The 25,665-nt window shown below is 41.4% G+C and overlaps 1 protein-coding gene across 1 annotated transcript in view; it reads right to left on the reverse strand.

Annotated features, from left to right (window-relative positions):
- Window positions 1-288: 288 nt before the first annotated feature.
- The window catches only part of Fam91a1 (family with sequence similarity 91 member A1), a 43,185-nt gene continuing 17,808 nt past the window's right edge, over window positions 289-25,665 (reverse strand). Inside the window, exons 13-24 of the mRNA XM_006990667.4 lie at window positions 25,240-25,352; window positions 24,868-24,954; window positions 23,242-23,374; window positions 18,902-19,050; window positions 17,580-17,714; window positions 17,275-17,388; window positions 12,896-12,968; window positions 11,936-12,085; window positions 9,809-9,913; window positions 9,184-9,307; window positions 5,262-5,331; window positions 289-3,331 (exon numbers count right to left, since the gene is read on the reverse strand). Of these exons, the coding sequence (XP_006990729.1) occupies window positions 3,146-3,331; window positions 5,262-5,331; window positions 9,184-9,307; window positions 9,809-9,913; window positions 11,936-12,085; window positions 12,896-12,968; window positions 17,275-17,388; window positions 17,580-17,714; window positions 18,902-19,050; window positions 23,242-23,374; window positions 24,868-24,954; window positions 25,240-25,352 (1,439 nt within the window). The 3' untranslated portion in view covers window positions 289-3,145. The remainder of the gene's footprint in view (window positions 3,332-5,261; window positions 5,332-9,183; window positions 9,308-9,808; window positions 9,914-11,935; window positions 12,086-12,895; window positions 12,969-17,274; window positions 17,389-17,579; window positions 17,715-18,901; window positions 19,051-23,241; window positions 23,375-24,867; window positions 24,955-25,239; window positions 25,353-25,665) is intronic.

A 25,665-nucleotide genomic window follows, 5' to 3' on the forward strand; every position in this document is an offset into this window, starting at 1 on the left:
GGTCCACCAATCACTAATTTGGAAAAAGCACCCACAGACTTGCCCACAAGCCAATCTGGTAGAGGCGTTTTCTCAATTGAGGTTCCCCTTCCCCAAGTGACTCGTTTGTATCAAGTCGACACAAAACTAGCCAGCACGGAGACACAAACATCCATGGCCTAGCCTGGCAACTTTCCTGCAAATCTGATATTAGAACAAAACTTAAAAGTTAGTTAGAAAAGTACCGCAAAGCCAGGCTGAAAAGCCAAGTGTATTTAATATTAAGAAGTCTCAGAAAATCAGACACTCTTCATGGCAACTTGATCAACACCACAGTTTATTTGTAAACATGTTATTCATGTCAATAATCAAATTGACAACACTTTATACAATTTCATTGTATCATATTAACGTCATAACAGAAAACAATCCACTGTACTGAGTTACAGTTTTGGTACTTTAAAATCCTTTAATACAAAGTGTATTTGAAATACTGAACATAAAAAATGAATGTGAATGGCAGAGAAAACCAAACACTCAATAAGAGAAATCACTTCCCTCAAACAAATACAAGATCATCTGGTTACATATTTTAAACAAGGTTCTAAGGCAGTGATTCTCAGCCTTCCTAACGCTGTGACCCTTTAATACAGTTTCTCAGGTTGTGGTGACCCCCAACCATACAACTATTTTCGTTGCTACTTCAGAACTGTAATTTTGCTACTGTTATGAATTGTAATGTAAATATCTGATATGCAGGATCTCTGGGCTGTGACCTCTGTGAAGGGGTCGTTCGACCCGACCCCACCAATGGGTCAAGATCTACATACAGGTTGAGAACCACTGCTCTAAGAATCAGCTGACCCTAACTTCTTAAATGACATAGGTTGCACTTCTTCAGATACACCGGTGAGGTGAAACTGGCCCACTCCTAAACTGCATGCCCTTTGTTATATTAGTAGCTCTTTTTTTTCTTGGATTCTAAAGGTTTGTTTGCCATGGGTCAAGCTACAGTGAGGGTGAGGAAAGGAAAGGAGGGTGGTACAAAGCCAAATGAAATCAAACATTTGCAAAGGAACTGGATACAACCTCTATCAGTTTTCTTTGGCAAAGAACAAATCTGTATTTATTTATTTATTTATTTTTTAATCAACTTAAGAGGCACCTGTGCATGAGCTATGAGCGGAATGGGTCATATTCATAAAGCAAAGCACAAACATCACCTTAACTCCTCTAAAAATGCAAATGGTCCCTCATAAGACTGGGTGCATCAGCTGGGATCTGATGATTTCACTCTCCCCATTTCAAACAAGAAACCAGAGATGAAATGTGTCTTTTTAGTATTGTTCCTGAAGTTCATGATAGCGGTTAGGTTCCATCTCTTCCTTCAATGTTTTGCAAACGAATTGTAGCAGCAAATCCCTCCCATATTTTAAGCTATAAACTCAGCAATAACTGGACTCACTGTCGAAACTACAATGTTCAATTCTTTATTAGTGTACGTATCATTAGAGTTGGCGTTCGACGGCTAATACAAGGATAAATACAATTAACTCAAACAAAGCAAGCTAAAATGAGATTAAAGAGCCCTGATCAAAGAAACACAACTTTCCATTGAAACTGTAAAAGTTACATACACATATAGCTAGTAGCTAGGAATGTACAGTATCAGTTATTGGAAAAATAAATGAGTGATTCACAGTCATAGAAATCATTTTAATATTACTATGTACTTTTCCTTTTACAGACAAATTGACATACACAGAGTTCTACCTTATACAAGACAAAGTAGAAAACTAAACATTACTGCATTTACTCCAAACATAGCACTAACTGTGCTATAGGGAACCTGGTCCGAAATACTCAATTCTACCGATAGGCCATGGTATTAAATGCATGGCCACTTTAACGGTTTCAAGAAAGGCATATGCTTCCAGAAGTTTGTTAAGTACACAAACATCAGTTGTATAAATAACAAAGGCCATCAGCAAAACTGTCAGGCTCAAACATTCTCAAGCAGTCTGATGCTTCGAGTGTGCCAGGCACGCTGCTGGACCAGCTCCCTCGGTTAGTTTCACACTAGCCCACCATCGCCCTCCAAGGGGAGATTAACTAACACTGCACAATCCCCCCGGAGGGTGACCTGAAAAGTCTGCATGTGGCTCCAGATATTCTGACATCTGAGATCCTAAAAGAACTAACTCCCGAGGAAGCACGGGAAGCCAGTCAGTGCTTCCCACTGTCCCCAGAGCTGTGTGCCTAGGCTTCGGGTCCAGGTGCTGTGTATGAGAATCGCCTCACCATGGAGCCGAGTCCAAAGACAGCCCTGATGTGCAATTCCCAATCACAATCCTTGCTCTGAAATCAAAGTCAACTGTCCTAACAGTTCATTGGTAAAGCTACAGACAAAATGAGACACGCCACAGACCCAACTACAAGTGGAAAATAAACTATTTTTCCATAAAGACTCTATGAAAATATAAAGCCCAAGTTGAGTGACAACAGAAGTCCACATACAAACATCATTTAAAAATAGAATGTTTTCCAAAGCTTTTCATGAGATGTCAACGAATAGTCAGTTAAGACAACCTTACATAACTGTGCTGACTGACATACCCTCAATCATGTTCACTTGGCATACATAATTTATAGATAGCCACAGGAACCCTTAATGCCCTGGTACAGACCTCTCTCTGCTGGATGCTTGCCACTTTCTAGCGTGACTACCTCAAGAACCAAGAAGCCTTCCCAAGAAAGAGTTCCATCTCCTCCTGTGATCCCCGTAGTGTAGGTAACAAAATATAAAATTAAACCAGGTTTATGTCTGAGAACCTAACATATAAAACTACCACTGCAATATTCATAGTGACTGCTTATAAACATAACAGTCATCTAAAGCCTATAAAGTACACCCTCAGTTTTATAAAAGAAATGCAGATTGTCTCAAGGTAGAAACCCAGTGCTGGCTGCTGGGAAGCACGTCCCTGCAGTAGGATGTGCAACCCCGCGGCGGCTTCAGCAAACAGGAGCATGTTCCGAGCATTCCCACCAGCGAAGCGCGAACTGCCCCGCAGCAGCAGCAGGACGCTCTTGATGGCTGACACCGGAAAGCCAACATAAGAAAGAAAAAAGGCAGAACGTGTGAGCAATACATGGTGTAATCAAATTATTGCAAATGGAGGTTAGCAATGAGAAGGGAGGAAGGTGAGCGTCCACTCCACTCTGACAAGACGCCATCTTTAAACATTAAGTTTTTGGCAGGAAGTGGAACTCCCGTATCGGTGCAGGACGACTGTGAAAGCACACTTGGAAAGCTGGGCTCCGTGTGAAGATCCAGAGTTGAAGCACCTTCCTAAAAAACCAAAGAACAGGAGAAATAGTTCACATTGAGTTTCAGCGAAGAAACAGAACTGATGAAAAATATATGGACCTGATTACCTGAGAAATGTTCATAGCATGTTGTGGTGATATATTGTGTACCCTAATAAAATGTACCTGAAGATGAAAGGACAGAGCCAGCCACTAGATTAAACATAGATGCCAGGCAGTGGTGGCACACACCTTTAATCCTAGCATCTATGTTTAATCTAGTGGCTTGTTCTGTTCTCTGATCTTCAAGCAAGTTTTATTAGGCTACACTATATCACCACAGCAGAGAGAACTACCAAAAACAAGAGCAAACATTAATATGTAAAAAATGACAAGCACTTATAAGAAATGCTTTGAAAACAATCAGAAATAGTCTATGGGATGATGGGATAAAAGGTAAGTTCTCAGAATTGGACCTAGCTAAAGGGGTACCTGAAAGCAGAAGGCCAATAAAGAGGCTGTCACCCCACTCCACACCTGAACAGCACGTATTCCCGGGCTTCTCAGATGAACAGGTTCAGACGCATGTTCCCAAGCATCCAAGGGTCTGACTACGGTTCTGAAGTGTCTTCCCTGCATTATACACTTACCATGCCCAATCCCTGCTTCTTCCCCAGCCTGCCCCATTCCACTCCTTTGGCTAAACAAGAAGTGTGAGAATCAGTCTTACTTCTTCCTACTACACCCTCATTATTTCCCTTTCATTTAATTTATCAAGTTGTGTATATCTATCTTCAGAACATATCTCAATGATTCAGCACTCAACATTGCCAGGGCTAGGGGGTTCAGAGTACTGAGCATTTCAGAACTTCACCACCTGTTTATGAATCCTTACATTATACTTTTGTACTGTTATGATAGTACATGTACAATAAAGAACCCTTTACTAGGAGTACATGCACATTTCAGGTATCCTTCAGTGAAGAGTACTCAGAGCATGTCTTCCTCAGGCAATTACAAGGGCATCTGATGGACCCTGCCTCTAGCTTGTGCCTCTCCAACACTACCACTCCGTTTAAAGCACTCACTCCACCAGAAACAGTCTCTTTCCTTCACTAGTCTTCAGCCATGTCTCTTGGCATTCATTCAGGAAGGTCCTCCCTCTTCAACCTCATCGACTTTTTTTTAGGATATTTCTATCACCTTGACTGCCTTTTGTTCCTGTGTGCCCAGCACTTTCCTGGCAGTAGGACCTCTGCACCTCTTGTCTGTTTGTCTGTCTCTACCATTCTCTCTCTTCTGTCCTATCGGCTTCAGTTTATAGATTCATCTTATAAATTGGGGCTTCCTTCAGACTCTCTCAGATTATAGCTCCCTCAAAGCACTTATTGAAATCTGTAATTACTTACAAACATTAATGTTTGTGTCTACACAATATCACATGCTCCACTAATGTCTTCCCTATCAGTTTCTGTGACACTTGGTGAAGGGTCTGGCAGAGGGTAGACTCAAGTATTTACTGAATGAAAAAAACTCTAAAATATTGACTTGATAGTATTGAATCAGATATTCTGAATATTCTATTTTCAAAGTTTATTTATGAATCTATAAAGCCCAGAACATCCTTTTTCTCCACACCATTGACCTTGACTTGCCCAGCACCCCTCCCAACAGTGAAGCGGTACTGGAGAAGTAAGCACCACAGCCTGACCTCCGCACTAGCATGCAGGATCCGTGACATGCAACACATGGTCAAGCCTATTGGGCTGAATGAACCCGGTACAGAATGAAGAGGCCAGGCCTTGTCTAGGAAGGCCAGATCAGTGAGGTGTGCAAGTCAATTAACATCCTGAATCATGCTGGTCACACAGCCTCATACTGAGGAGACTCAAGATCAAACAAATTTAAAAAAAGCCTTTCACATATTATAAAGCTCTATATCAACACCATTTGCATGTTTTGGCTTACGTTACCTGGAATGAATGAACAAAGTTAAGGACTTGTAGAGAGAGTTTTCTACTGGAATGTAAGAGGCTTTGAAGGCTGAAAAAAAAAAAAAAGAGAGAAAAAAATATTTTTAACTAAATATAACGGTGAAAAGTAAGCTTTTACAAGTTAAATTTTATCATTTTAAATAACTAATGTATGAATATACAATGTAATAAAACATAAAAATCTTTAAGTAATTGTATCAAAAATTTTACCTGTTTTAACAATGGGGCTAATAGTATACAAAAAGGAGGCCATTTTTAAATAAAATACCATGCTTTAGATCTAAGTTAAAATATAAGTTCATGTGGTGGTTTGAATAAGAATGGCCTCCACAGGCTTATATATTTGAACATTTAGTCACCAGGGAGTAGCATTATTTGAAAGGATTAGAAGGATTAAGAGGCTTGGCCCTGTAGTATGTCACTGAGGTTTCAAAAGCCCATGCCAGACCCAGGCCTGCCCCACCCCCACCCCCAGCCTGCCTGCCTGTCTGTCTGCCTGCCTGCCTGTCTGTCTGTCTGCCTGCCTGCCTGTCTGCAGCTCTCAATACTTTTCAGGTACTATGGCTTGCTGCCATGCTCCATGGTCTGAAACTGGAAGCCAGCTCCCAGTTAAATGCTTTTCTTTACTAGAGTTGCCATGGTCATGGTCTCTTCACAGCACTAGAACAGTGACTAAGACAGAAGTTGGTACAGGGAGTAGAGTATTGCCGTGATGAGTCTGACCATGCTGTTCATTGGTGGAATGTGGACTTTGGAACTTTGGGTTAGGAAAGCAGGACTTATTGGGCCATACTAGTGGGTGCATGGAAGACAGTGGTGCTAGGTACAATGTAAATTAAGACTTCCTGGCCCAAAAGTTTTCAGAGAGGAAGCTGCCCTAGAGACCATTCTTGTGATATTTTGACAAAAAGAAAACAGCTGCTTTTTGTGCTTGTCTTAAATTTTTTCCTGAGGCTAAACTGATGTTCCGGATTAACAGCACTGACAGAGATGTCCAGACAGCCTAGTCTTGACTGCCATGTGGTTATCAGTAACAACTCTTACATAGATCTGTAAGGAAAGGGAACAAACTAAACAAAGAGAAATATAAAATGTAGTGTGAGGAGAAAAGGAGCACCAGAAAGTGTACTGGAGACAAGTCCAGTGCTCAAGGAGATGAAAAGCCTGACGCTAAATGGAAAAATGGGAGTGGTGTCCTCGGGACAAGACTCCACCAGCTAAGTTTTCAACTTGTGAAAAGGAATTCATGAAAAGTTTAGTCAGTGAAGGAAACCATCAAAACAGAACGCTTATGCAAATGTACTTTAACAAAGAGGCCAAGTTCCAGCCCATCAAGAAGCAGAACTTGACACTTTGGCCACGGCTCTGACTTTAGAGTTTTAGAGTGGGATACCTGCCAAGAGAGCTACAGACCAGGTATGGGACCAGCTCAAGAGAAATGTGATGTAGTGAACAAAACCGAAAGAAGTTGGAGATCCAAAGAGTGCTTTGACATCAGACATGGCGATATAGAATGTGGAGTTTGCCCTGGTGGTTTTCAGTCTTGCTTTTGTCTGGTATTTTCTCACTACTACCCTTTCCACCCCTTTTGGATGGTAATGAATATTCTGTGCCACTGTATGTTGGAAGTATGTGATAAGCTTTTGGATTTTACAGGGTTATGGCTAAAAAATTTCCATGAGTCTTAGAGACTTTGAACTTTTAAACAATGTTGAGACTATGATAAACTATGGGGATTTCTGAAGATGGACTGAATGTATTTTTGTAATATGATTTGGTTACAAATCATATGGGGGCCAGGGAGTGGAATGTGGTGCTGTAAGAACGGCCCCATAGGTTGATATATTTGAATGCTTAGTCACCGGGGAATGGCATTATTTATGTCAGAACAAGGTCCAAGAATGACATCTCAATCCAAGGAGTCATTCGAGCAGAATTCTGAGTGCTTGTGACAAAATTCTAAGAAAAAAAACAAAAGTCTTGTGACCTCAGATTCGTCAAAAACACAAGAACTGTTCTTGGAATGTGCTTTCGTGGCCCTCCCCAATGTGGCCAATAGGAATGAGTTTACTGTAGAACATTTATTATAGCTGGCTAGTGCTATTTGTTTATATGCCTCTATGGAAAAACATGTTTTTGCCATGTGCAGTTTGTTCTCGTGACTGTATACAGCTTGAACTCGTGAGAACTTTGCTTGTGTGATTCTTCTTAACCCTCAGAGTATAAATAAACTGTCTGATGCTCTGACTAAAGTTGGCTATTGCATGAGATTTTTGTCCACCTCATTCTTAGGCCCTGCTCTCCCAGGTTCATAACACCATTAGAGTGGTAAGCAATTTGAAAGGATTAGAAGGACCAGGAGTTGTGGTCTTGTTGGACATCTTGTTGGTCTTGTGTCACTAGGGGGTGGGCTCTGAGGTTCGAAAGCCCATTCCAGGTGCACTCACACTCTCTCTTTGCCTGCAGATCAGGATGTAGCTCCCAACTACTTCTCTAGCACTATGGCTGTGACCACGTTCCCCACCATGAGGATAATGAACTAAGTCCCTGAAACTGTAAGCAAGCCCCCAATTAAATGTTTTTATAAGAGTTGCTATGGTCATGGTGTCTCTTCACAGCAAATAGAACAGTGATCAAGACATAAGTTGGTACCAAGGAGCAGGGTTTATATAACCAAAATTGAAGTTATTTTTTTCCAAAAGATCTACTTAAATTGTTAATACATATAAATATTAAATAAAACAAGCTAATAAAAATATCTGGCACATTTAACACAACCTTGCCATACATAACTTTCCAGATATGTAAATTAGTACAAATTACAGGGACAATCTCTGAAGTTTCATAGTACTTACACTTTTAAAAAAAATGGTTATTAGACACACACACACATACACACACACACACACACACACAATGCATTCTGATTATTTTCCACCCATCCCTCGCTCATCTCCTTCCCATCCTTCCCAATCCTCTCATCCCTACCTGTTCCTTTCCCAATTTCAGGACTTTGGTGACCCATTAAGTTTACCTAAAGCCACCTGTGTAAGCACTGAATCCTAACTATACACTGGCGCCTGGAGGGGCCGCCACCTGGTACACAACTGAAGGCAATGCTTCCCTCTCCCTGAATCTATCAGCAGTGAACAGTCCAACAGTGAAGCGTGGGACCCCTCTGCTCCTCCTCCATCTGTGCTTGACTGCTGATGAGCCGGCCCATCCTTCTACAGAAACAGTGCAGGCATCCACATTGATCTGCTATCACTTGTGATTACAATGGCTGTGTCTTGCCCAGGAGATGGTATTTTATATTCATCCCCTCTTCTTCAACATTCCTTGAACCTTTAGAGCATCCCTGTTGTTACAAATCTGGTCACAAACCATGGCAGAAGAAAGCAGAGGCGTCAGAGAAGAGCGAGCGACTACTGATTAGCAAACTGCGAGTGTCAGGATGCTCTGACAGTTATGCGGATACCCACAGACACGCACTCCAGCCTTATAATCACAGAAGCTTCTCTTTCCAGGGAACAAGGGTGCATGCCAAGATTCACGGCTGCAGAGGGTGCAGAGAGTAAGTAATGGACGGTTTCAGCCCCAAACTAATATTTATACTTTTATTCTGACAGGCTATTTCAGAGAATGGTTGTTGACATTATCAGTTGAACACTTTCCTATCTAAACTCCATTAAGTCAAATGACTTAAGCTGATCTGCTGGCCAACTTTGTTTTCCTAAGTTTAAAAGGGGGACTCTGAGGGTATCTCTCTTCCAAACCACTCTTTGTGTCTCTTCACAGCAACAGAAATCTTAACTAGGACAATGTGTGAATTAACAAAAACGCAAAGCAGAGCAACATCAATGACAACTTAAAAACAGGGATGAAGAACACAAGCCCTTACCTCTCTTTTCTGCAAAGGCCATGTGTAGCTATTTTCTGACAAACTTTCCGGTTTAATTCAGAACTGAACAAAGGAATTCCAAAACACAGCTCAAGAGGAACCCAATCTGCTTCTGCTGTGGCCCCTAATAAGAACACAGACATCTTGAGACTATACACTTACATATTCTGTATGAGCAGCAAGGTCTTCCAAACTGAGGCCTCGGGCCCTCCCACCCTTATGACACCCACTAGTGAGTTCAAGCAGGGATGGACTTAAACAGGGCCATCAATCTCAAAGTGGAAGAGCGTGTCTTTTGATTATGTACATGTGTCTGGGGAAAAGATAGACAGCTTTTCATTAAATGTTCCAGGTAATAACTTGCTCAAAAGGAGTAGAAGAGGACATCTGCAAGATGATAAAATGGAGTATTTATCATACAAATAATGAAACTGAAGTCATTATCCTCAGCAATACTTTATATTACTTCAATCACTCTAAAGTGCATGAACATGTTTCTTAGAAGAACCATATTAACACAAAACTCCACTGTAAATAATAAAACAACATGCAAACCGCTCAACAGAAGAGCTAAGCCCCACAAAGGAACCTAAAAAGTTGCAAAAAGATTTTTTTAACATCTTACCAGAGTTTTGTTTTATTGCCAAATCTGTAGCTGCTTCCTCAATGACCATTTCAAATGACTCTGTACTCCCATTGACATCTGAACCAGAAGCCAAATCAGCCTCACCTGATAATTTAAAGGATATAAAACACTATGAGGACTCGAGTACTCACCCGAAATTATCAGTAAGTCTTAGCACAAAAGGGGACTTCAGGAAACAATGACAAAAAAATAAAAAAATCAATTATCAAACAATAAAAAAAAGTAAAATTAAGAAAAGAAAAAGAAAGATCTGTTAAGGGCAGTCCAAGATACAACCGCTCTCTACAGTCAGCCACACAATCTAAAGAAAGCTGCGGCCAAATGTTCTACCTCACAGATATGTCACTTCCTCTTTCTCCCTTCTCATCAAATGATTTAAAAAATGGGAAACAGGCTAACTGGTGTCTTTGGCTTAAGCAGCAGACACCTGACAAATGTCTAGAGATAAGTTTGTGAATGTGAAAAGGATTGATAGCCATCAACACGAAGGATCTTAACATGTGTGTAAAATTTCCCAAGGTCAAAAATCAACCATGAGCTAAAAAAATCCAAAGTCACAAAGCAGAACACAAGTTCGGATGGCCACTTCCATCATTCCTAAAACCATCCCCACGTCCAGGAAAATACGCATTGCAGTCTGAGTAGTCTTCAAAATTCTTTTCTGAATCCCTCTATCTTTCAGCAACATGAGATCCCCTAGCCACCTTCTGGACTCATCTATTCACCAACAACTCCTTTGTTTTGTCTAAAATGAGCCACACTATTGTCTGCTTTTTGTTTTGTTTTGTTTTGTTTTTTGAGACAGTGTTTCTCTTGGTGCCTGTTCTGGAGCTCGCTCTGCAGACCAGGCTGGCCTCAAACTCACAGAGATTTGCCTGGCTCTGCCTCCCGAGTGCTGGGATTAAAAGCGTGCACCACCACCCGGCTATTTTCTGCTTTCTAATTACCTTTTCAAAACAAAAACAAAAAAGCAACCATCTTTTGGCTAACTTCTCACTTTTCAAAGCTCTGTTCCAACTTTGCCTTCTCTAAGATGCATTCCCCATGGCGCCTTTTCTGTCTGCCATGTGGACTCTAAGCAGTCCCCTGTCCCCTCTCAGCCTTTTAACTATGCAGAGCAGGCAGATTCATTTATCTTCCCTACTGAGGTTTTACACTTTGGACTTAAAAAATTAAATGCTCCCAGGACTTAAAATAGTTAATTGCTGTTTAAATGTCTGTGGAACATATGTCTTAAAGAACTGACGGGTAGTACACTGACACTAAATGGGAGCCAACCCAGTTCACTGGCTGACTACTAAGCACATTTTCTGGGAATTTCAAACTGAAGGCATGAAATACAGTCAACCAGTGACAGTCACTTTCAGAGTTGGAGGATCAGAGCTGGTACCATGGCACACAAAGCTATATGCACTCTCCCATGTCAGAGCAGAAACAACTGCAAACCAAGATCTAGTCTGCTACGGACACACAGGACAGCCCAGAGATGGAAGGAGGAAGGAAGGCCGCACAGGAAATGGTTGTAATCTGTGCTTTAAGGTATCAAGATCCAAACAAAATCAAGAACTAAAAACAGGCTGGAGAGAGGTTTAGTGAACCCGGGTACATACTCACAGGAAAAATGCCAGCTATCAGGATCTAACCTCGGTTCGAGTCCAAGCACCTACATAGACTCACAATTGCCTCTAACTCCAATTCCACAGGAACCAACATCCTCTTCTGGCTTCCCCAGGCACCCAGCTACAGTGCACATATACATGTGCACATAAAATAACAATAATGTGTTTTTAAGAAGAAAGAAGAGGGGAAAGAAATGACTCTTAATATAATTCATGGAATCTGCAAATTAGTAAGTCTATTTCGGAAATGTTTTTACAAAATGGCGTGGGTTTTGAAATCATCGCTCCTAAAGTTAACCTGATGCAAAGCCTATGAACATAGCTGCAATGGTAAAAGGCTGAGCCAGCAGCAGTTCTGTATCCCAGAAGGTCACATTCTTATTTCTTCATGACAACATTCCCACGGAGGTGTGCTGGGGTTCACACCTAAAGACAGTGCTGAACTCAAACTCAGCTATTTCAATCAGAGAACCCAAATGTGACTAACCTCTCTCATCAGAAGCGTCACTGAGCTTCCGACTTGCAGGCTGGCTAGAAGCATTCAGCATGGTGACATAGCCACAGAAATGCTGCAAGTCCACTCTCTTCCTCAAGATCTGCAGTGCTTTATGGACACCCATGCTGGCACGGCTAAACTCTAGAACAAACCAGCAACAGCACGTTAATGGAGTGTTATCATGCGACACAGCACCAAAAACTAATGCACATTTTACTATTTTAAATTACTTTCACACATTAAACCAAGTTGATTTCAATGAAAAAAATATAAGAGGATAGCCCTCCCCCTTTTAATAAATAATTCACACAAGCTCCTGCTAATCAATTCTTGACATTTTGAAAGGTGAAAGATGTCTGGCATCTTCAAAACAAACATTTTGTCCTTAGAATTTAGAAGAAATGGAGGACTAGAGGACACACACACACATGCACATGCACGCATGCGGAACCAAGTGCACACATCACAAACTTTGTCTTGAGTACTCTGAAAAAGAAGGTGGGTTATACTCTCTAAGCATAATGGTTCCTGGTACCTTGTCTTCTCTCCCAATCTTCAAATAACCCAACAATAAAAGGAAAGGACTAAAAGGCTCCACATACAGAAACTCTTCCATCTAGAAAAGCACACACTTACTCTCTTCATCTGAAAGGCACGCGCACGCGCACACGCACACGCACACGCACACGCACACGCACACGCACACGCACACGCACACACACACACACACACACACACACACACACACGGCACTCTTTCAATAGTCTAACTGGCTGTCTAACAGTTCACTGGCAGAAAGTCACATAACTGAAAACTCCCTTCTGCCAACTCTTTTAACAGCAAAGGGTAAAAACACAGAATTTAAATTTTTAAGAACTCACTTCCTGTCATTTTCCACCAATGACTGACAGGAATAACGATAAAGTCAAATGGATAGAATTCAAAAGGTACCTCCTTGCAGCTCTGCTTCATCAAATGGGAACGGTATATGGACAATCTCTCCTACCCCATGCAAACCATGTCCCTACAAACAGAAAGAAACGCAAGTGGAAAGGAGTATGAGAAATCAACATTTCCAACAACTGAAGACAATAAATAAAATTGTGCTATATCATGGCACATTCTACAATGATATTCCATCAAAATTCCTTTGATAATTCTGTAGTTTTTTTCCAGCAAGGAATCTTATCTGTTTGTTAACTTCTTGGACAATATTTTTCAAACTGAACATATGAAAGGAGAAAGAAAGAAGAAGGCTGACTATTATAACAGGCAAACCAGACAGGCCTGAGCCAATTAAGGATTGAAGTACACATGCTCACATCCCAGCTGTAGTTCTGAGAGAAACGGAAAGGCAAAGACTAACTAGGATACAAAACTCAAACTCCTGCAAGGAAAGGATATGCTTTCAAAGATACCTGCTAATAATTCCATACACCAGAATCAACCAAAACGCCTCACAATAGAGGATTGGTTGGTAAATTATGGAATGTATTTTCAGTTCAGCTACAGAAAGGAAAGAATTCTGTATAATCTCAACTGGATCTCTAATCAACAAAAAAAAGAAGCCCAGGGTCATCTAGCTTGCCTCTGCAGACAGGATAGAGCTAAAGCTAAACTGGATCATCTTAGTTGAGAGACAGATTGGCAACTAGGTAGAGAGGATGAAAAGGAAAGAGACATTCCCCTGTGCATCTCTTAACAGCTTTATCTCTGAACTGTGTGAATACATCATTGACTCAAAACATTTAAAACTCATTTCCTCTGTTGGTGTCCTGTTTGTCCCCCCATCTCCAGAACCAAGATGAGTTACTTCTTTCTGAGTTGTTGGCTAGTGGCATCCCAAAGACCCCCAAACCTAACAAGCTACTGCCAATGCTCTTGGTTACCCTCCAGAAACGTACAGTGAGACCGCACTGCTGAAGCCACCACTTACTTGAACCACAGAACACTGAGAAAGCAAGTAGGTACAGACCTAGAAGCTTCAGCTCTATGGCTACCTTTCAAAGTACTGACAGTGCCAAACACCAAAACCTCCTCACCCAGATGTGAATCCTGTGAGCTACAGGAACAGCTGCCTGGCAACATGTGCCCACTGGTGCAACAGTGTCTGTCACACAGTAACCAACCATTTTCTGACCCGATTTAAGGCCTGCTTCATGAAATGGAATCTCTCGGCACTGTTAACGTGGCCAAGAGAACAGGAAGGTCATAGACCCTAGAAGTGAACTATTATTCTGCTAAATGATTATTAGTACTAAAACAACTCCTAATAACAACGCAATACCTATAGACAGATCAACGCATCTCCCAACCCTCATCAGAGAAACAACTTCTTGCAGTAGATGGCAATCAACATGGAGAGTCTCAACCGGCCAATGTGAGAGAATAAAGACTTTAGATTGCTCAGCCCTAAATGGGACATACATATTACAGCCCTCCCTTCAAGGCTCAGCGATCTTTGTGAAAAGGGGGTTGGATGACTTCAGGCAAACGGTGCTTTCCTTACACAGCAGGGTAGCTGCACACAGGAAGTCACAGCAATTTGTGTCAGCACGGAAGAGATCCAATCAAACTCAAGGAAGACAAAAATCCTAGCATGAAGGAAGGTAAATGAGCATGAAGTCCCACCCCCGGGGGAAGGGCTATTGGCATTTAATAACTGCCAAGGGAGAGAGAGAGTAGCTTAATGGTGTGACACTGGTGTACCGACCATACTCCAGAACAGGCTCCACAGCTGGGAGTAGTCGGACAACATAAGATGAACTCAGAGGGTTGGAGAGGAAGAGGAAGAGAGAGAGGAAGAGAGAGAATGAATATGAAGTAGGGTGAGTAGGGAGGTGGGTTGGATCTAGGAGAAGGTACAAGAGATGAATATGCTCAAAAATATTGTATGAGATTCTCAAAGAATAAAAATATTATTTAAAAACTCATTCTCTCACATTACAAATTATTCAACTACCACATTCAATTAATCATTTAAATTTGTTTGAAAATTTTGTCTTTAGTAACCAGAGTTTACAGTGGTATAAGACAATAAACATGAATAATTTAATTTTTATGTTCACATATATCCAGCATTATTATAATGAAGAAGTGAAGTAAATATTGAGGATATATACATTTTTATATACCCTTAAAGAAGACCTGTTACTTAAACTCAAAAAATACTGATGTAGTTGGGTGTGGGGTTGTGTTGGCTAATTTTTATTATCAATGACACAACATAAAGTCACCTAGGAAAAAGAACCCTCAAGTGAGGGACAGCCTCCAGCAGACTGGGGCCTTCTACTGACTGCTAATTGATGTAGGCAGACCCAGCCCACTGTGGGTGGCTGGGCTGTGTAAGAAAGCTTGCTGAGCATAGGACAGCGAACAAGTCAGTACTCAGTGTTCCTCTATGGTTCCTGCTTTTGTTCTTGCCCCCATTTTCCTCAGACTGTGACCTAAAGTGGAACCCAAATAAACCCCGGCTCCCCCAAGCTGCTTTTGGTCAGTGTGTTTTATCACAGTAACAGAAAAGCAAACTGAAATTGGTGCATTCGCCTGGAACCCCAGCATTGGGAGGCAGAGAAAAGTGGCTCACATCAGGTTCAAGGTCAGCCAGGGCTATGTGAGACCCTGCCTCAAAATGACACACAAAGGAAGAGAGTGAAGGAAAGGGAGTGGGCGGCAGAAAGTCTACAGAGAGGAAGGAGGTATGATTGATAAAGCCAAGAAATCACACTCGATACGCAACCACACTAGTATGAAATCACTCTCATTTAAACAGTTCATAATGTGTTTCTGACAAATGTCTCATCTACTCCATAGATATTTATGATTTAATCCGAAACTAGAAAGTTGTAAATAAAATTGTAGTTCTATTAAAAATCTTAATTGTAGTATTTCTCAAATTCTAACAAGGGAAGCTTCTCCATAAAGGAGGTGTTCTTTTCTAACAAGAGCAGATCTGTGAACAGACACTTTGCCAGCAGGTGTCATCTGCTGATTTCCTGCAGTGACAGTTTCTAACCAGCATGACAGGACGTGAGGAAGCACAGAGCCACCAGGGTCAGAGGTGGGAAGCCACAGCCCATGGAACAAGCACTCCCCTCTCACTCATGCAGCCTCCTACTCTGCTACCCCATCTCCCCCTCCGCCATGGACTTCCCTTCATGCTGTGAGCCACAACAAACCTCTTCAGGTTGCTTTGGCCAGGTACTTTGTTGCAGCAAAGAGAAAAGTCACTAATAAACCCATCTTTTCCTATTCATATTTATGATACCAAAACAACAACACAATCCCTATGATTTGCCCTGACTTATTAACTATTACGTGCAGAATGGACCTTGGCAATCACCCTCACTTTATAGAAGTGAGTGGACACAACAGTCACAAGAGAGGAAGCAATGCCCATAGCTGCCTCACCTATCACCACCACGACACCCTCACACCTGCCCCTGTCAGGCTCAGTGCAAAGCACTTTATGACAAGTCTCATCTCAGCCAATTTCTTCAACACCCTGAGAAAGACAGGGGTTCCTATCATCTCCAGCAGACAGCTAGAGCCACTGGAACTCAGAGAGGTCATTTACCTTGTCTGAGACAGCAATCAATCACTAGTGGAACCATGACATGAATTTGGACAGTCTCACTAAAGTCCAGGTCCAGCACATCTGTTTGTCACCTCCTATCACTTTCCCTACCACACCGTTCCCCTGACTAACTTCATTTTCTCAAGAATTCAGCTACCACCTATCTGCTGAGGCTGACACTTCAGTCATCTCTCCTGCAGCCTCTAAGTTGAATTTCAGAATATTTTCAATTGCCTGATCCCCAACATGTCCAAAATCCAGCACATCAAAGGCCATAGACATAAAATGTCCAGACTAAGCTATGCAAATGTAGAGATAGTATGTTATTTAGGTTTAGGAAGAATGGGGGAAGGGGATTAGAGGGAAAACAGAGGAACAGAATACCGTTCATTCCTGAGCAGACAAAAATATTCTAAAGTTGAGTTGCTGACAGCTACACAAATCAGGAAAGAAACTAAAAACCACTGAACTGTACAATTTAAACTGCTTACTTATACCACATGAATTACAGATCAACAAGTTATTTAAAAAACAAAAGACTTGCAGTTAACAGTGAGACTTCAATTAAAGTGTGGTCCAAATTCACCGTCCACTTTGCTCTACCACTCCCACAAAAATGGTCTGGCAGCCCCGAGTCCTTAGAACTCAACTTTGAAGTAAATGTTATCTGACTACAATTCAGCTGCATTTGGATGGTGTGATACAAGTGATAAGAAACCTAAATTTACTTTGCTGCAAACGAGACAAAACATACCTGAATTAGCACTGCAGAATGTGTTAAAGCATCATTCAGCATCGTGAGCACGTTTGACGTAGGAACTACCCCGGGATCATGGCCCCAAGAGGTTATAAGTAACCGATCATAACCCTATTGGAAGGACAAATAACACATGAAATGGCACTCTACAGAAGGGAAAAATTAAGAAAGTGACTTAATACTACCAAGTACTTTCTGTTTTCCCTTAAACAGCTCACAGTGCTTGCCCAGCATGCAGGAGGCCCTGGGTTCAATCCTGAACAGAATGGAACACAAAGGAGGGGCACACCCCACATACATACCTGGAATATATCCGGCAGTTTCCGAAGTCTTGTACCTTTGGACAGCAATAGAGATGGTGGTCCTTGCCCCGTGACATGGTAAATATACAATTTAAACCAGACAGAACTCACTTCTGGGATAGCTGGTCCAATATGCTATAGCCATAAAAAAGATAAAGCTATAATACTTATCCAAAGAGTCAAATTTCACAAATGACCAAGTATAATCTTCTAAGTAGAAAATGCTTCATACGTATTTTAATTGCTATTATCCTTATGAAAATTAATTAATTAATCCAGTAAAATAGTTTTCTTTTCATACTGGTATTAAGAGGACACACCGTATCACTACACCATTAAGAAACTCAACTGTGGAGTGGACAGCCTCTGAGTCTAGGCTCCATCCCTCCAGCTACATCACCTTAACAAAGTTCCTTACTCTGTGCCTCATTTGCTCCATCTACAAGAAAGTAGCTACCACATGAAGATGTTGTACAGTTGCTTAAAGTAGTGCCTGGCAAATAAGCTCCACATTACAGTAGTAGTTATTATTATTATTATTATTATTATTATTATTGTTATTATTATCAATCATGTTATTTTTCAAAAAAAGGATGATGTTCCCTCCATCCACTTTCCCATTGTGCAGACAGTTCATAGATCTCTACTGTGAGAACACACTGAGTTAAATAGCAGGGGGTACAAAGAATTATACAAAAGCTTAGTTAAAAGCAAATCTAGGACCACTGCTGTTAACACAAGACCAGAATTTTGTCATAGGGCTGAGAGATCTGAGTCAACTAGGACACACAGGCAGCAAAAACAAATTTGGTACCAAAATCCCCTCCTCTCTTCTAACACCAAGTATTAAGGCAGGATAGACCACTGCACAACTGTATAACTTCCACTCTCTGAAAAATGTCACAAGTACATCTTCCTTGCTGAGTATATAAAGACACATATCTCACTTCTTCTTCACAAGCAAAGACCAGCAGTCATTCTGACGAGGTCTGAAGTTGACTACGAAGCTCTAGCTTACAAAGTCCATCTTCTCTTCTCAGCTAACTTAGCATCACAACTCTACTTTCCTGAAATAGCTGATATTTTCCTAATTAAATTCATCCAAGCTTGCTTTCTGGAGCATTCAAAATGTTCTCTTAAAATACTTCACATGAATAATTTTTAATCTAATGTGTCACGAGTCACTTAATGATGCACAAGCTAAATATACCAATTACACTTCACAACCTGAATTTGACAGCAGCATCTGGCAATAGAAAACTGACTTGTTTCCTTAATGAAATAACCACATTCCCATCTGTATCCCCCAAGTGAGTCATTACCTGAGGGGTACAGCTGCTGACTGGCCGGATTTCATTGGTGAGAGGTGCCATGGAGACAAGCAGTGTGTAATTTTTGTTTAGAACTCTGCTGCAGGTCGCTGGGTCCAAACCAAGAAGACTTTCGCAACGCAAGAGATCCAGGGGAAAACCTAAATCACAATTAAGCACACAAGGAGGCTTGACCGTGTGAAACAAAAATGTTGAAGATAAACTGGTGATTGCTGCCTTAAGACTTATTTTTTTCCTTTTACTGAAAATAGAGTCTTTCCTCACATAATACTGGTTTCCACTCCTGCTCCTCCCAGTTTCTCCCCAACTCCCCTCCCATCCTGACCCACTCCCTTTCTGTCTCTTGTTGGAAAAGAATGGGCTTCTAAGAGATGGCAATAAAACACAATAAAACAAAAACTATAACACTGGAAATGAACAAGACAAAAAGAACAAAAAGAGCCCAAGAAAAGGCACAAGAATCAGAGACCCACTCATTTGCACACTCAGGAATCCCATAAAAACACTAAACTGGAAGCCATAATATATACATAGAAACCTGGTGCAGACTTACGCAGGCCCCGAGGATGCTGTATCAAGACTTACTATTTTTTAAAGGTACAATAACTACTACAGAGTACCAAATTTGTAACAAGACATAAAGACATTTTTAAAATGTAAAACTGAAGTTTCTGGTCTAGAACGAGAGCTGTCTTCTAGTGCAGCTTCTTTAGATTCTCTTTCAGGAACCATACTATTCATTCCATTCCCATCCCAAGCACTCTGCAGTAAATTCTGAGAGCCAAAATGTCAAGGAAAGCTGTGTCCTTCTCTCCCCCAGACTGCAATCTCTAGAGCAGTAGTTTTCAATCTGTAGGTCTCAACCTCTTTGGGGGCTGAATGACCCTTTCACCGAGTTGCCTAAGACCATCAGAAAAGAAAACACAGATACTTACATTGCCATTCATTAACAGCAGCAAAACTACAGTTCTGAAGTAGCAATAAAAATGATTTTATGGTTGAGGGTCACCACAACAAGAGAAACTGTATTAAAGGGTTATAGCATTAGGAAGGTTGAGAGCCACTGAACTAGAGAAAATTACAGCCCAGATCTGATTCTAGCATAAAGTTAAGCATTCCTCAGTTAGAAATTTGTACCCTAAATTGCTGATCCATAGGACAGGGATTCAATATGCATCTTAAACAACCCACTGCCCTTAGTCCTCTGGAAAACAGAATATCCTATTGCTCTCTGGGCTGGAGAGATAGCTATGCAGATAGTGAACAGTACTGTAGGAAGCGAAGGCCTAGATGAGCCAATCTGGAGTCTGCCTGAGGGCCTAGCAACAGGCAGTCAGAGGTCCTGATCATGCCTACCCAATGAGGGGAGACCACATAATGTCACCAGATCAGGACACAGCCTGGGTGCTATGAGGAGGGTATATAAGGATCTCCCCATTGCTGAAAAAATGAGTCTGCTGTTTGCCTTTTACTTGACTCCTGGGGTCTGTGCTGTTGACTCCCGCACCTTCTCACCCTCTCTCCTGAGTTCTCCAGCAACACACTACCTGTTGCATAAGCCTGACTGACTACCTGAGTCTGAGCCCCAGAGCCCACAAAATGACAGAAATGACTCCTGAAAATCTGGCCTCTGGCCTCCATGTGTATGATCAACACACTCAAGCCCACAATCAATCAATCAATCAATCAATCAATCTCTCTCTCTCTCTTTCTCTTTCTCTCTCTCTCTCTCTCTCTCTCTCACACACACACACACACACACACACACACACACACTTCAAAAAATCCTATTGCTCTCTAAAGGACATATTTAAGACTGAAACTAACTCCAGAGAATCAGTGAGCCACTTGCCCCTTCAAATAAGAATGCATCTAAAGAAGTGTACAGACTACTGAGAGGACCAAGATGCCCCAAGCAGGACCCTAGGCTCTCACACATGAGTGTCCATGCAGCCCGCGCCTGCCCCCACCCCCCCAACGCAAAAAGCCGTTTCCTAGGAGACTGCTTAATAAGTATAGAGTAACATCAGGCTGTACTGTTTTGTTACACATAAGGTATTATTGGGGGGGGGAGTGGGAATGGAGTTATGTCATAAGGAAACAAAAACCAGTTTGAGGGTAAAATGAGAAGTAAGGACAGAAATAACCAAGACAGTAATGACGACAAATCACTGAGAGAACTGTTAAATATGGAGGTGAGTAGGGAACATGACCAACTTGCAACCACTATAGTGGAGAAAGAGTCACTGCTGATGCTGAATCTCAGGGAGACAAAAGAGAAGCAGTATGCTTGCAAGGTCTTCAAGTAACTCCCATAGATTTCCTTTTAGTTGAGGAAAAAAAAAATAGCCTCATCATGAAGGAATCGGGTGACACATTAACTGGGTGAGCAAATTAATATCATCATCAAGAGGCAGATGAACAGCACATGGGTCCAGACTCCAAATCCTCTAGAAAATGAGCATCACTTGGTCTAGCGTTTCCTAGCCTGGATCTGTCCTTGAAGAGGAAAGAAAGCACTGTGAAGGCTATCAACATTATCCATCAGCCAGTGGGCGGGACACAGACATAGCAGAAGTTGCTTTAACACAACAGCTGTATTTCTAATAAGCCCTGAATATCATGCCAAGGTCATGATAAACAACTTATTCCCAAATTCCGTGCCGAAAGATTATTCCTATTCTTGCTGCTTTTCAGTAGAATCCTATTCTAAAGAGCCTAAGGTCTGTGGTCTAGTGGAAGGACGGAGTGTACGGTTATGGGGACAGCACCTGGTCTACACTGGTCTACACCAGGCAGATACAAAGGCTAGAGTGCAGGGTCAGCAGAAATGCCCTCTACCAAGTGACACTGCTGGGGCAGAGGCTGCACCCTGGAGTAAAATGACACAAGTCAGCAGGCTTGGGAAAGGGAGAGAAAGGAAAAGATAACCATTACAAAGGCCAAAGAGATTGACATTGTACCGTGAGAAACTGTAAGAAAGACACTACTGAGAAAAATCCAAGAAAAAACGTTAGTCTTTAGGAAAGACTTTGCTGGAAAGGATTGCAGGGCACGGCGCCCAGCTGTAATAGACTAATGTAACAGTGACCTAAGGTCTTTACAGAGTAGATATACAGGGCACAAACAAAGTGGTAAGTGGTGTGAAGAGATGAGGTACAGAACAGTAGAACCTGTACAGAACAGGTACAGATGAGGTACAGAACTAGACAATGTTGTACTGTAAGGTGTGAGTCAGTGTGAACTCTGGGAGCCTGGGATTGGCAAAGACGCCTACTACAGTTTGACCAACAAACATCTTGTTCTGACTGATCAGATGGGAGGCAAAGAAAGAGAACCCAGGGGATCTGTCTTGGCCTTGTCAGACATGAACAGGGGTGGAACACAGAACTCTCACATAACTTGTGTGGGAAAAGGATGGTCCTTAAGTAAGCTGTTTTCCAAAACACAAAGGGGTGAGAGGTTTCCTAACCTTCAGGCAAAAGTCAACGTTATCAGTACCAACTATGAAATGTACTTAATGTACATTAGGGCAGGGAACTATAAACCCAAAGCTCACAGCAACTGGAGAGCTTTCTAAGATTTTTGTAACTATGATTGCTCATCTATAAATGTAGTTTCCAAATCTTTCCAAAGTACTAGGCTACCAAATTACAAATAGTGGATTTTATGTCTAACCTATACTGATGATACTGGAAAGATGCCTTTTTTTTAAATAGATTTTTTTCATATAATATGTTCTGATTACAGTTTGCCCTCCAACTCCCTACTCACCCAAATCTACACCCTTTCTTTTTCCTCTCTCATTAGTGTGCAAACAGGCATCTTAAAACAATAATAAAGTAAGATTAAAAACAAACTGGAATAGGACGAAACAAGCAAACAAAAAGAAGAAAGGCACAAGAAACATACAGACACTGAGAAACAGAAGTTCACACACACACAGAAAAACCATAAACGATTTGTAAGGGGAAAAAATGCTTTGTCTCTGTCCAGACAAAGCATTGAGATGAGGACCTCCAAACAACGCCACCGAGCTGAGTCTGTTTGTGTTGGCCATCTACTGAAATGGAAGTCCAGCAGCTTCCTGTAGGAACACTAAGTCTAAGCAGATTTAAATACGACTGTCAGCGGTACAGGAAAAGAGAAGAAAGCCAAGGAAGGTAAGCAACCGTGACAAGGACATTCAGAGAGCGAGCTTCTAACTATAGATCCCATCTGCTAGCTACGAAATGTCGGAAAGCATGCTGATGAAATGAGGAGCGTGGTCTGCTTCAAGTCTGGGAAAGATGTTCACAGTTGGGGCTTCACAATCAAGTGGATTTTCATACCGTAGGTGGGCTGGTCGGACTGCGAAGTCTGAGCAACCAGATCTTTATTGTGACGCAGAAAGAGGATGGTGTTCCTCAGAGTCAGCGCGTGATCGAAGTATCTCTGTGCTTCTCCTTCTCCAGTGCTCTGAACCTAAACCAAGAGGAAACAATGTTTTTTAAAATACCACTCTCATGCCATTTACTAAAATCATGTAACATATGTATAAAGATACTACAAAAACAAAACAAAACCCCCAAACAACAACAAAAAAGTAATTCAAAAACTTGCCCAGGAAATACTGAAACAAGTCACCTTGACCAATTTTGAATTAGTTCCTGTGGTAGTTTGAATGTATTTGGCCCCCATAAGCTCAAAGGGAGTGGCACTATTAGGTGGTGTGGCCCTGTTGGAGGAAGTGTGGGGACGGGCTTTGAGGTTTTCTATGCTCAGGACACCGTCCAGTGTCTCAGTCGACTGCCTGTTATCTGCAAGATGTAGGACTCTCATCTAGTCCTCCAGCACCACCTCTTCCTGCACGCCGCCATGCTCCCTGCCATGATGATAACGGACTGAATGAAACTCTGAACTGTAAGGCAGTCCCTCAATGAAATATTTTCCTTTACAAGAGTTGCCATGGTCATGGTGTCTCTTCACAGCAATAGAACCTGACTAAGATAGTTCCTAATGTAGTACATCTATGAAGATGATGGAAAGGACGCTACGTATAACAATTTCAACAACTGAATCAACTGCTAAACAGCACATTTTATAAGCTCTTTGTCCTCTGTATGATTCAAAGAGAAAAAGTTCTAAAGCCAGCTCTGCTTTATCCAAAAAACATACAGAAGTAATCAAGAGATCAGAATGTAAAATACAGGGAGACAATAAAATAATAACTAGCAATACATCTGGGAGAATAAGGAATAAAGATTGAAAACATGAAACCAACTGGTATTATTTCATATTTTTTGTAGTAATGAATGCAAAAATCCTATAGAATAGTAAAAAAACTATTTATGACATAAAGAAATTATAAAATCACTGCAAATTCTCTAAATAGAACATTTAATATACAAAAAATAACTAAATCACAAACCTACCAAAACTATTAGCCAAGGAACAGATCTGATAACACAGCCTGCAAAGAACATAGGACGGACTCAAACATCCAGTGAAAAGCACCAACAGAGAGCACGTGAGACTGGGCTTGCTCCCGGGGAAAAGGGGGTTAATACCAAGCAAATACAGCTGATGTCTCCAAGATGCTAACAGAGGCAGTGACGGCAGACATAATACCATACTCAGGGATACTCTGCAGACTGAAAGCAGCAGGAACAAAGACTTAAGTAAGAGTGCCTCAGATCCTACCTCAGTCACACCAAATTAAAGAAATAAAAGGTTAGAAAAAATTAAAGAGATTACACATAGTAAGATGTCTATACTCATTTCTCAACACATCGACTCATACTAAGAGTTAGTCCTGCCTGCTTACAAATCCCAGAACCCATTCAGTCCTTCACTGTGTTGAAGTCTAGTGAGCACCACAGGATAAGATGGGGTAGTGACATGACCAGGCGCCGATTAGCAGAACTGGCCCTGCATGTAACAGGAAAGTTCCAGGTGTGCTGCCCTGGTGCACTGACCTTCTCCAGTTCTATAAGGAAGCTGTCCAGAGACTCATCCGAGAGTTTGCCTACTTCAAACATGGTGACTGCGTGACTCTTCAAGTTCTGCGAAAGAAGCACAATATTATAGCTCTGGTTTTCCTTTTCATGCTATGGACATTACTTATGCTTTATAATATCTTTAAACTAAAAGATGGACAACATGAGCAACTGGTTCTTCCAACTACAACAGCAGCCCTCACTGGAAACTCTCGTGCGGTCTGAGGAATGTAAAACATAGCTGGCTGCTTTCAGGACTAGCTCTGAACGTAAAGACGTTTTTATAAAGTACTGAAGGATTTGATATCGCATCTTTAAATGTCGTTATATTGAAACAAGCATTTGACTTACTGGTGAGAGATTTCCCATCATTAAAAATGCAGTAAGAGTGGAGTCAAACAAGAAGGCGATGCGCTTGGTATACCCAGCGGACAGACCCAGACTGCTTATACTGGCTGTGTCGGCTAAAAAAAGTCAGAATAGGAAAGCAGGTCAACAAAAGCCTTTGTTTTGCTTATCATCTGAAGTAAGTTTTTTACTTCAGCTTTGTCTGATAGCCAAACAAACTTAATTAAATATAAGCAATATTGTAGTCTTAAGACAGTTAAGTTTCTTTGAGTCAGGGTCTCACTACGTAGCACAAACTGGCCTTGAATTCCAATCCTCCTGCATCCAGCTTCCCAGTACTATGACTGCAAGCATGTACTAACAGCAGATGAGGACGATTTTTTTTTTTAACTTTAAAAGTCATTTAAATTTGTGTTGATGTCCTAGTTA

Source organism: Peromyscus maniculatus, chromosome 20 (assembly GCF_049852395.1).
Source record: "Peromyscus maniculatus bairdii isolate BWxNUB_F1_BW_parent chromosome 20, HU_Pman_BW_mat_3.1, whole genome shotgun sequence".
NCBI classification, from domain to species: Eukaryota; Metazoa; Chordata; class Mammalia; order Rodentia; family Cricetidae; genus Peromyscus; species Peromyscus maniculatus.